This window comes from Grampus griseus, assembly GCF_964374135.1.
Source record: "Grampus griseus genome assembly, chromosome: 14".
NCBI lineage: Eukaryota > Metazoa > Chordata > Mammalia > Artiodactyla > Delphinidae > Grampus > Grampus griseus.
In genome coordinates this window covers 26,258,134-26,270,595 of record NC_139008.1, presented here as the reverse complement: position 1 = coordinate 26,270,595, position 12,462 = coordinate 26,258,134, and the positions used below count along the sequence as shown (strand labels likewise).

The following is a 12,462-nucleotide window of genomic DNA, read 5'->3' as shown; positions in this document are numbered from 1 at the left end:
CTGTCATCTGGTCACAAACCGCAGATTGGCAGTAACCTGTGGACCACACTTCAAGTGGCAATGCCAAACATACTCTGAAAGTCACCTATTATTTCATGAATTGTCTGCCTCTCTCCACTAGAATGTCAGGGATTTCTTCTGTTCACTGCTGTATGCTGGTGCCTAAAATGGTGCATAATAGGCGCTCAACAAATATTTGTCATTCACTGAAAAAAAATTCAAACTGTACAGAAAGTTATGAAATGAAAAGTATATTGTCCTCCCCTCCATCTGTCCCTTTCCTCCAAAGTGACAGTTTTGTATGTCTTTTTAGGAAAATTATGCATATAGATATTTTAAAAATATTTGTAATATATTCAAATGAACTCATACTTACATGGTGTTCTAGACCTTTGGACTTGATATGTAATCTCTCTCAGTTCATGTGTTCAGATCTGCTTCATCTGTTTTTTTTTTTTTTTTTTTTTTTTTCCGGTACGTGGGCCTCTCACCGTTGCGGCCTCTCCCGTTGTGGAGCACAGGCTCCAGACGTGCAGGCCCAGCAGCCATGGCTCACGGGCCCAGCCACTCCGTGGCATGTAGGATCCTCCCGGACTGGGGCACAAACCTGTGTCCCCTGCATCGGCAGGTGGACTCTCAACCACTGCGCCACCAGGGAAGCCCTGCTTCGTCTATTTTAATGATGTGTGCTTGTCCAGAGCATGGATGTGCTGTAGTTGACTTAACCCATCTCTCGTTGCTGGCCTTTTAGGCTGGTCCCTCTTCTTTGCAGTTATGACCCACATTGCCCTGAATGTTCCCATATACATGTCTTGGGGTACTGTAATGGGTCTACCCCTAGCTGGCCAACTTTGAAAAGTTTAAAGACAATAGTGTGAGTTAACTGTTTTCCAAAGCTGGCCCCAAACCAGGAGACAGTATGGACTGTGGAAACCCTTTAAGCTCAGTTGACAGTTGAGCATGGTTATGGAGGACTTCAGATCATGCCCCGCCCATGTTTATTTTTTCTCTCTGTCTTTATATTATTAACTATGTCATTCTTTTTAAAAGATGTTGTGCTAATAAGTATTACTTAGCTATGTTGGCAAATATATATTCTTATGGGAAGTTCCTATGACTAAAACCACACATTTTCATAAATTAGAAACAATTTTCTGTTCGGCTGCCATCCGCTTCATCACAGCGGAGTTGCAGGTGGAATGTTGAAGGAAACTCCTGCCTTTTCAGTGTTTGTCAAAGTGTATCCATTCTGACACTGGATTTTTTTAGGCTCAGCTTAATGTCTCCCAGAGTCTTAACCGGAACACAAGGCAGTGTGGTGGAAATCAGTGATGCTCAAACTTGTGTGGGCCTCCCAGTCACCCGGAGAGCTTGTTAAAATGCAGCTCACTGGGCCCCACTCAGAGTTTCAGATCCAGTCGGTCTAGGTGGGCCCGGAGTATTTGCATTTCTGACATGTTCCCAGGTGCTGCTGATGCTCTTGGTTTGGGATCCACGCTTTGTCCTCAGCAGTGGGGCCCATGGATCAGCAGCACTGGCATCACAGGGTTGCTTATTAGAAATGCAGATTCTCGGGCCTCACCCCAGACCAGGCTAAGACAGACCTGAGTATTAGCAATCTCCCCCTGGGTGATTTGTATGCACATTAAAGTTTGAGAAACACTGGGAAAAAGGAGGAGTAAGCAAACATTTCCTGTATAGGACCAGCTAGCAAGTATTTTGGGTGTTGAGTCGTGCGACCTCTGTTGCAGCTGCTCATCTCTGCCGGTGTAGTGCAGGAGCGGCTGTGGATAACACGGAATGAATGGGTGTGGCCGTGTTCCTGTAAACATTACTTTATAGACACTGAAATCTGAATTTTATACACTCTTCATGTGTCATGAAATATTTTGATTTTTTTTTTGATCCTTTAAAAGTATAAGATCCATCCTAAGCTCACGGGCCCAGACACAGATGGGTCGACCACAGGCCATAGTTGGCTGAGCCCTGGCTTAGAGGAATGGAATGTTTTGCTGAGAGTCAGGACCCCTGCTGAATTCTCCTGCCAGCTCATGGTGTGACCTGCAGCGGTCATTTCACCTCCCTGCCTCTGGGTTTTTGAGCGTGAAAGATGAAGGGGTTAGGCCCCAGGGACGTGACATTCGGGCCCTGCCCTCCCCCGCCCCCATACCACAGCAGACACCCCCGGTCTGTCGTGGTGCTCTCTCCCACTGAGTTACGTTCAAGCAACCCTCCAGGTGACCGCTGCCAATTGACTGGAGTTGGCCCAAGCAGAGACGTCTCTTAGCTGTTCTGAGATTCAGTGTTCCCTAAGATCCCCTCCAGCTCCCCTCCAGCTCCCCTCCAGCTCCCCTCCAGCATTCCAGGCTGGAAGGGTCTGCTGTCTGATTCTTTTCATACTCCAGTCTCTCCAGCTTTCCCCCAGGTCCTTAGCGACTCTCTTGGTTTTTTTCAAAAGTAAAAATATAAGACTGGATGGTAGAGAGGATGTTCGTTCTTTTTTTTTTAAAACTGTTAAATAGTCTCTATGTATTAAATACGACTGCTAAATAGTCCTTATTGTATATATGATACATTTTAATTTAAAAACAGAAAGTAATGCATTCGCGTGGTAAGAACAGTTAAAGCTGTTCCACAGAGGGCCTGCAGCTGCGTTTCTCAGCCCCAGCGCTGCTGACGTTTGGGACCCAGTAATTCATTGTGTCTGTGGTGGTGGTGCTGTCCTGTGCATTGTGGGATGCTTAGCAGCATCCCTGGCCTCTACCCACTAGACGCCAGGTGGTACCTCTGCTCCCCACCTCCCCAGTTATGACAGTCAATTCTTGATTGTCTCCAAACATTGCCAAATGTCCCCCAGTTGAGAACCACCAGTCTGCAGTGAAAGGCACTGCTCTTTCTCTCCGCAGACCCCCATCACCTAGCTTCCCTCTCCATACCGGTTTCTTTTGTGTTTTTCCAGAGAGAGCCTGCATGTATACCAGCATAACATTGACTATATGCAATAAATGTAATCAAACTTAACCATCTCTTCTATTTACTTTACTTTTATGCAAGTGATAGCAAATCACACAGAAATTCAAGGCATTTGGATTGCATTTTTTTTAAATAGGAAAAGATCTGCAGTCAGAAGGATCAGGCAATAAGGTTTAGTCGGTGGGTTGTGTTACACTTAGGACGAAGGGGACCTTTTCCCCTTTCCCCGTAACCCTTTGCTCTGTACATCAGATCCTCTGACAAAACCTGCAGTTTCCAGCTTGTCACCCTCACTGCTAACCCTTCAAATATCATCTCCTGCCCTGGCTTCCGTTAGGAGCCCACAGCAAGAGATGCTTAAGAGTGGGACTGGCTTTTCTTGACCTTGAATTTGCCATAAAGTTTTTGGGCGATGATGGGCTTCCAGAGACGGTGTTGGTTCAGCTGTTTGGCATGAAACAGATGAGCCCAGGGGTCAGTCGGGGACCTTGGCCCAGACCGAGACACTGAAGCCTCTGACTACATTAGGATAAAATATGTGGCCTTCTGTTCCCTTGGAAGGTGTTTGCATGTGCTTTCCACTGGTGAATTCCTGCACTTCAAGGATGATGTGGTGTTTACCCACTGGTAGGTGTGATGGAAGACAGAGGCCTGGGGAGGTCAGGCAGGAATAGGGATGCCATGTGGCAGGATTGATGGGACTGTTTTTCTGGAATATAGAGCCTGGCATTTATCATGTCCTCATGTCCACCTAGTGCACTTTCCTAAAATAGCATCCCTGTCAGTATTTAACATTTGCTCTCTTGGAAGGTTTGTGAGCTTCTTGCCTTCTCTGTGCCTTGTATGTCCGTCCCTTCTTTAGAATAATTATCATTCCATATGCTAATTACCTGTTGTGCAGTTCTCTGCTGACCAGAACATACATGGACCTTGTCTTTTTTTGCTTGTATCCCTAGAGCATAGAGGACTTGGCAAACGGTACCCACTCACTAGGTGTATGTAGAGGAATGACTGACTAAATGAATGGACAGAAGATTTGAATAAACTCTATTAGTCAGGAACTATCTTGCAAGTGGCAGAAACCTAACATAGGTCCACTAGAGTAAAAAAGTGAAAGGGAGATTTTTGAGTCACAAAACTGAGAAGTCTAGGAAGGTGCTGGTTTTAAGCACGACTGGGGTTTCGGGTGTGGCTGGACCTAGATGCTCCAGAGATAATGTTGGGTATAATTCCTCCTCTGTCTCCCAGCTCTGCTTTCTCCATGGTGGTTTCTTTGTCAGATGGAAACTCGCCATGTGATTACAGTTGATTCTGTCATCTCAGTAACCACAGTAACCAAGGAGAGAGCTCCCCTTTTCCCATTAGTTCCTGCAAAGCTGTGGGGTTGAGTCTCATTGATTGCGGTTGGCTGCATGCTTGTCCCTGAATCACTGGGGCCAGGGAGCAGGGATGCTTGGATTGGCCAGGCCTGGGTCATGTGGCTTCTTTGGAGATTGGGGTCGGGTCCGGTATGGGCAGTTCATCTGTGGCTGAAGCTCATGGACTGAGGTTGCGGGAGGTTCAGCTCCCCAAAGGAAAACTGACGTTTTGTTACCAGCAACAAGAGTGGATGCCGACCAGGCAGAAGGAACAGATGTCCTCATGGAGAGATGGCAGATTTTTAGGGGTTGGGCTGGGGAAGTTGGTTCCGTCATTTGCCCCGTTTCTCAGCATGGGGGGGAGGCTCTTTTAGCACTTAGAGGGGGGCGGTAGTCTTCCTTGTTTGCGAAGGATTTTTCGCATCCTGGACCCTCACCCTTTATAAGGCTGTAGCAAACCCCAGCTCCCCGTCCACCTCCACATGCAGACACTCGTGCTAGAGAGACCCTGGTGCATATCTGTTCCCCACTAGACCGTGCGTCTCAGGATCTCCAAGGCTGCCTCACACAGTGCCTGGCACACAGTAGGTGCCCAGTTAACAACTGATGGATGAATGAGTGACCTCTGCCTCACACAGTGCCTGGCACACAGTAGGTGCCCAATTAACAACTGATGGATGAATGAGTGACCTCTGCTTCCTGGAGAAGTGGATGATGTGGATCTGATGGGGACCATGCGATGTTTCTCCCTCTTAATGCGCTTCCTGTGCTGCCAGCAGCCACCCTATTAGTTGGGCCAGTGGAGCTGGGATATTCTGGTGGTGAGATGCCTGAGGCCTGATTTTCTCTGTTGCTGAAGAGACACCCTTGAGTGTGTGCTTTCTCGCCCTTGGGCAAATCCATCCACCTGCCTACCCATCCATCTGCCTACCTCTCCATCCACCTGTCTACCCAGCCATCCATCCACCCACCCACAAACATTTCCTGGGTGTCTGCCATGATCCAGGTGCTGTCCTAGGCACTGATGATAGAGCAGTGAATACTAAAGACAATAATCCGCACGCTCATGGGGTGTTCATTCGTTCTAACTGGGAGAGACAGATAATGCACACCAGTATGATAAATATATAGTATGCTAAACTGTCATAAGTGCTATGGGAAAAAAAGGTTCTGGTTAGAGTGATAGGGAGGGCTTGCAGTTTTTAAATAGGGTGATCACGGGACTTCCCTGGTGGTCCAGTGGTTAAGACTCTGTGCTTCCACTGCAGGGGGCATGGGTTCGATCCCTGGTCAGGCAACTAGGATCCCCCATGCTGCACAGCGCAGCCAAAAAAACCCAAAAGAACAAACAACAACAACAAAAGGGATGATCAGAGCCTTCACTGAGAAGGTGATACTTGAGTCTTAACCTAATGGTGGTCAGGGGCCTGACCAGGGAGAGGGAAGAGTGAGAGGCCCTGAGGCAGGACTGTGCTGCCCCAAAAAGGAATAATCGTGGAGGCAAGCGGGGCTGGAACAGAGGGAAGGAGGTGGGAGAGTGGTAGGAGAGGAGGGCACAAGAGTTCAGAAAAGGGACGTTTAGGAATCAGGTGGCCCCTGAGCCTGAGTCAAGACTTTGGCTTCTATACTGAGTAAAATAGACTGATATTGGAGAGATTATTTTTTTTTAATTTATTATTATTATTTTTATTATTATTATTATTTTTTGCAGTACGCGGGCCTCTCACTGTTGTGGCCTCTCCCGTTGTGGAGCACAGGCTCCGGACGCGCAGGCTCAGCGGCCATGGCTCACGGGCCCAGCCGCTCCGCGGCATGTGGGATCTTCCCAGACCGGGGCACGAACCCGTGTTCCCTGCATTGGCAGGCGGACTCTCAACCACTGCGCCACCAGGGAAGCCCAAAAATTTTATTATTTTTATTGACATATAATTCACCACTTTTATGTGTACAGTTCAGTGGTGTTTAGTATATTCACAAGGTTGGGCAACCATCTCCACTGTCTAATTCCCGAGCACTTTCATCACCCCAGAAGGAAGCCCTGTACTTACTGGCAGTCACTCCCATCCCCCCGTTCCCCCCCCCCCCATCCCCGGGCACCCACTAATCTACCTTCTGTCTCTGTAGATTTGCCTTTTCTGGGTATTTCATTTAAATGGAATCATATAACACGTGTGGCCTCTCTGTCTGACTCCTTTTACTTAGCATCATGTTTTCTGGGTTCGTCCATGTTGTAGTGGGTGTCAGCACTTCATTCCTTTTTATGGCTGAATACTGTTCCTCTACGTGGATGTGTTTAGAGAGTTTTGAGTGAGGAGAATCTCTGGCTAAGAGGCAAGTACGTCATCACTACCTGGAGGAGGGGACCTGTGTGTGCAGCCATCCCAGGGATCAGGTGTCAGTGGCTTTTTGAGCATCTAACTTCCCTCCTGGCCAAGGATCCTGGAAAATTTCTGTCTCCCCTCAGGGTCACCTCGCTCGTTAATGTCAGAACCAGAACAGGAACCAGCTCTGCTTTCCAGTACCTTGTTCTTGGGAACCAGTTAATAGACTCTTTGGAAAAATAGTCCAAGGAGTTTGGACCAAGTCCTGAAACAAGAAATAGAACAGCCACCATCTACTGCATTTTACTGTGCCCCAGGCACAGGGCTAAGCACTCTGCACAAGTGCCTGATTCCTTGCTGCCAGAAGCCCTGCGAATACGTATCATGACCCCCATTTTATAGACGGAAAAACAGAGGCTCCATTGGAGAGCTGAGGTGACATCACAGCTCAGGGTCACCCAGCTGATAAACAGACAGAGCTTATGGATTTAATTTTTAAGATGTAGGACCTTTTAATAGGTAAAAAAGAAGTGAGGCAGCTGAGACCCTGAAAACACCCTGGACCGCATCCACACCAGAATCTTGGCCACTCCGCCATCTCCTGATTGCCGGACATCTGCCCTGAGCTCAAGAATGAGGTCCCAAGCAATTTGTTTCCCCTAGGGAAAGCCTTTAGTGGCTCTTGGCGCCTGGGACTAGCATGGGGTAGAGACTTTTGCCCATCTGCTAGGGTGCACGGTTTTCCAGATTGCTTTGGTGGTGTATACCAGGTGATCTCAGGGGGGATGTTATTAGCCTCCTCCGGCAACACCTGGCACTGCTCGGGGGCCAACAGGTGGGCGGGGCATGGAGATCCACCTGTTGATCTTTTCCCTCCTAAGCCACGCAGCCCAGCCTTGGATTATTCAGGGGTCCTTCCTTTTTCCTGGCGAGGGAAGTGAAGTGCTGCTGTCTCAAACAACCGAACCCAAATTCCGATTGCCTGGGAATTGAAATCCCAGGCCCCACTGCAAGGCTTAAGGCAGGTCTGACTTTGTGGGGAAGGGAGTAGCCTTTGGGGGACCCTTGGCTGTTTGTTTTTCTTTTTCTTTCTTTTTTTTTTTTGAAAACCTATGTTCCTTTCCTGGGGGTATAAAACCCTATACTCTAAGCTGGAAGGAGCTTTCAACAGTAGCACGAATCCTCCACATCCATTTCACTGATGAGATGTCGGAGGCATGGGGAGAGGAGGTGACTTACGTGAGGTCTTGGTGCTCCTATGTGCCTGGGGTCATTCTAGGCCCTGAGGATGCAGCCGTGTACAAAAGTCCTTGCCTTTGTGGCGTTTGCATTTCACACTGCAGGAGACAAGACAATAAACACCTATAATCTTACAATGTAAGGTAGTGATAGGTGTTATGAAGAAAAATAAACCAGGATAAAAGGATGGAGGGAAGTAGCAGGGCTGTTTTGGGTAGGGCAGCCTCTTGGAACGGGAAGAGGGAGTAACCAGGCCACTGTCTGGATAGGAAGGTCATTTCGGGCAGAGGGAACTGCAAGAACAAAGATCCGGAGGTGGGATCATGCTTGGTGATGTTGAGGGACCCTGAGAATGCCATCCGGTGTCCCATGGAGAATGTTGGTGGGAATGGCCCGGACTTCTGGCTTCTGGTCATTGGTTTATCCAGTTCGTTCTCTGGGTGTTTAGTGAGTGCCTGCTGTGTGCTAGACACTGTTCTGGCATTTCTGCTGCCTCCAGAGGCCAGTCGTCAGCCCCTGCAGCTCACACCAGGAGGCTGGAGCAACTTCCCCGGGCGCAGGTCACTGCTTCTATGACTGGGACTCTGACTTGGCCTCTGCTTGCAGGTGGCCTTGTGCACGTTTGCCGTCTACGTGACCATCGACAAGAACAACATCCTGGATGCCCAGAAGGCCTTCGTGTCCTTGGCCTTGTTCAACATCCTTCGCTTCCCCCTGAATATTCTCCCCATGGTCATCAGCAGCATCGTGCAGGTACAGGCGAGGCTGGGGAACTTCAGAGAGGGGGTCTCTGGGGGAAACAAAGCAAAAGGGCATGAAAATCCCCCTGGATGCAGCTCCCTCTGTGCAACCCATCCCACTGTGGCCGGGGGGCTTATCAAGGCCCAGACTAGTGGCCTTCGTGCTTTTTTGGTCCTGCCCCAAAGAGAGACATACGTTTTACTTCTCGGCGCACACTCGAGTGTATGAAACAAGTTATTGCAGCTAGGCTGTCCTAAGCTCTGCAGGATTCTTTCTGAAACATTTGATCCTCTTCTATTCTGATCGAGTCTGTTCCACCGTGCCCTACCTTATCCTGTTCTGTTTCTTCAAAAAATGCAGCTTTTGACCCACTAAATTGGTTTTGCAACCCATTCACAGGCCTTGGCTCACCATTTGAAAAACCCCAGCTGGCCCCCCTAGAATCCCCCCAGTCCCTGCAGTGGTTCTGTAACGAGAGGGAACCGCTCAGTCGCACTTGCACCATCTGAAGCTCCTGCACTTTGCTGCCGACAGCATTTGTCACACTCTTCTCCCTAGCCTTGCACGTTTTCCTGTGAAAACCCTTTTCTTAGCCACATAGACAAATTAAGATTAAGATTTGGTTGTACAAGCCCTGGTCAAGGTTTTTTTTTAAAAAATAAGCCAGTAAAACCCCTTCTTATTACGAACAATTTCAAATATACACAGAAGTGGAGCGAATAGCATGAGAATGCTGTGTGCCTGTCACCCAGAGTCAACATTTTGCCACAGTTACTTTGTCTAATCGTTTTTCTGTCTTCCTTCTTCCCTTCATTACTTTCTCTCTTTGCCGAAGAATTTTAAAGCAAATCACAGACCTCTTGGCATTTCACCCATAAATACTTCAGCACAAATTTCTTCTTACATAAGTATAACACCATTATCACACCTAACAAAATTAACAGTAATCTCTTAATACCCAGTTCATATTAAAATTTTTTGGATTATCTCAGAAATGTCCTTACCATTGGGCTGTTTGAATCAGAACCTTTGCTTTTTTTAAAAATTTATTTTTGTAGAACCATAATTCACATTGTGTTCAACGTGTGCAATGTGGTGATTGGATCCGTGGATATGTTGCTATACAGTTATCGCCATAGCGTCAGCTACACTCCTGTCACGTGCCACGATTATCATTTCTTTTTTTGTGGGGGGGAACCATTAAGTTCTAGTCTCTTAGCAACTTTGAAGTTTATTATACAGTGTTGTTGGCCATAACCACCATGCCATGCATTCAATCTCCAGGACACGTTTATCTCCAAGTCGCAAGTTTGTCTTAAACGGGGCCATTGCCTTCGGTTATTCCTTAGGGCCCTTGTCAGCTACGATAGTCCCCCGCTGTCTTTTTTAATACCGGTTGTAGGCTTTTAAAGGAAAGCAAACAAGAACCAAAACCCTTTTTGTTTTTTATTCTAAGATGTGGCACTGCAGCACCTTCAGAAATAAGGGAGGATGTGGGCCCCTCTGCACCCAGAGGAAACCACTGTAAGTTAGCCTCGGTCTGTTTTGCAGAGACGTTTTTCAAAATAACTACACCTTGTCGTTGCTTTCTGTGTAGGCGAGTGTCTCCCTCAAGCGCCTCAGGATCTTCCTCTCCCACGAGGAGCTGGAACCCGACAGCATCCAGCGATGGCCCATCAAAGACGGTGTGTCCCAGGAGAGTGGGCGGGCGCAGGGTCTTACCTAGTCTTCCCAGGAGGGTGAACTTGCACTTCTGTTATCTTGCTTTCTTGCTGAGAGGCAGCCTCCCTGGGAGAGGTCCACCCCTGAGGGCCGGGTTCCAGGGCCTGGGCTTTGATTCCATACTGGGCAGATGGATGGGCAAATCAAGGATGTTGGAGATTGACCAACCCCTTACCCCCACTAGCTGTGCAGCCTTGAGAAGGTCACTTCAGTGCTCTGAGCCTCACTTTCCCCACCTGGGCAATGGAAATGCAGGTGCCTTTCTTTGGCTGGTGTTACATGGATTTTTATTGGTAGGTTTGTTTATTTCATAGCTTATTAATTTATCCTTTCCTAGTCAACCCCCCTGAGCAGGGATTTCCAGGCACTTAATAATAAATATTAATAGCACTAATGGTAGTGACCACTTTTGCTGAAATGACAGTCCCGCCACGCACGTCCCGTCCTGAGGACATCACTGTACTCCCCGTCCGTTGCTCACTGCAGCTCAAGGAGAGGGGCCCCCACCTACAGATGAGAAGACTCATCTGGTTAACTTGCACGGCCAATAAGAAGTAGAGTCAGGATTCACACTGGCAGCCCGTCAGCAGAATCTGTGCTCTCACCCACTGTAGAACATCTCTGCACTGAGATTTATTGAGCACCTACTATGTGACAGTCATTGTTCTAAGGACTGTCTGTTGTGCATAATGTTCTCCTCACAGCCCTGTGAAGTTGATCCCATTATCAGTCCCATTTTACAGACGAGGAAAGTGAGGCACAGAGAAGTTAAGTAACTTGCCTGTGGTTCTCCAGCTAGGAAGTGGCAGCACGGGGATTTGAACCCACACAGTCTGGCTCCCGAGCCCAGTAGATATGGTCAGGAGAATGAATGTGTGTATATGTTGGTAATAATGTGTGAGCGATGCCTGGCACCTAGCAGGCATTCAGATGTCCTCAGTGACGTGAAAACACCCAGCACAGTGCCCGCCAAACAAAGATCACGGTGGTTGTTCCTTCACCAGTATGTGTGAGAGGCGATCGGCCTGGGGGCAGGGTTCCTCAGCCTCAATACCACCGACATTTGGGGCAAGATCACTTTGCTGCGGGGGCGTCCTGTGCATTATAGGATGTTGAGCAGCACCCCTGGCCTCTACCCACTAGATGCCAGTAGCACCTACCCCAGTTTTGGCAACTAAAAATGTCCCCAGACATCGTGTCCCTCGGGGGTCAAAGTCACCCTGAGTTGAGAACCACTGCTCGCTGGAATCTCCCTCCCGATGTCCCTGGCCCGTGGTCGTCCAGTTTCTGCTGTGTGAGGACCGAGTCACTCCCCCCTTCACACACACACACACACACACACACACACATACACAGATGTGAACACACACACGCACGCACGCACGCACGATGTGGAATGATGCCATCTACCAGGGTCAAATTTCCCTGCATAACACAGGGCTGAAATTTGGGGCAGCCGAGGAGGTTTCGAGCTCTTGACGTTCACAGCTCACTACAGGAGTCACACTGGAAAACCCCTGGGCCTCAGCCTGGGCCTCAGCCCCACTTCCTGCCCTGACAGCAGTCTCCCGGGCGGTTTGACTTTATGTTTACCCACATTCTCTGGGTGCCAGGCGGGGCCCCCTTTGCAGCTCCGGGCCACGTCTTGCAGCCTCTAGCTTGACCGACTCAAGTGGCTTTTCTTAAATTCCTTTAATAGCACCTTCCAGCTTCCTCCTTGTTCTCTGTTTCAGGGGGGTGATGGGGGAGGGGGAGGTTAAGTTAGGTTAACCAGTAACTTCCTCTCTCCACAGTTTTTGTTTCTCTGATGGGTGGGGGAATTTATTTCTTCATTGGACAACTTGAAAACACCCCCATCTTCTCTCTAGATGGTTTTAAGTTGGCTCATAATTGAGTCAAAAGTTGTTTTTGTAAGTGAGGGGCGTGGAGTAAAAAGAAAATAAGGGGAGCGAAAGTAGATGAAGGCAGAGGTGCTAGAATCACAGCGGGTCCATATAACGCAGGCTTCGTCTCAAGCACCCTCCCTCCCCTCCTCTGCCACGATTCCCGACTTCCTGTTCCATCCCTGAGTTTGCACAGTTTACAGTGGCCTGTGTTTTAGGAAGACT

At 48.5% G+C, this 12,462-nt stretch overlaps 1 protein-coding gene across 2 annotated transcripts in view; it reads left to right on the top strand.

Annotated features, from left to right (window-relative positions):
- The window catches only part of ABCC1 (ATP binding cassette subfamily C member 1 (ABCC1 blood group)), a 130,503-nt gene that overhangs the window by 75,952 nt on the left and 42,089 nt on the right, over positions 1-12,462 (top strand). For both annotated transcript variants that reach the window (XM_082669667.1, XM_082669666.1), the window contains exons 13-14: positions 8,498-8,644; positions 10,230-10,317. In XM_082669667.1, coding sequence (XP_082525793.1) covers positions 8,498-8,644; positions 10,230-10,317 — 235 coding nt within the window. The remainder of the gene's footprint in view (positions 1-8,497; positions 8,645-10,229; positions 10,318-12,462) is intronic.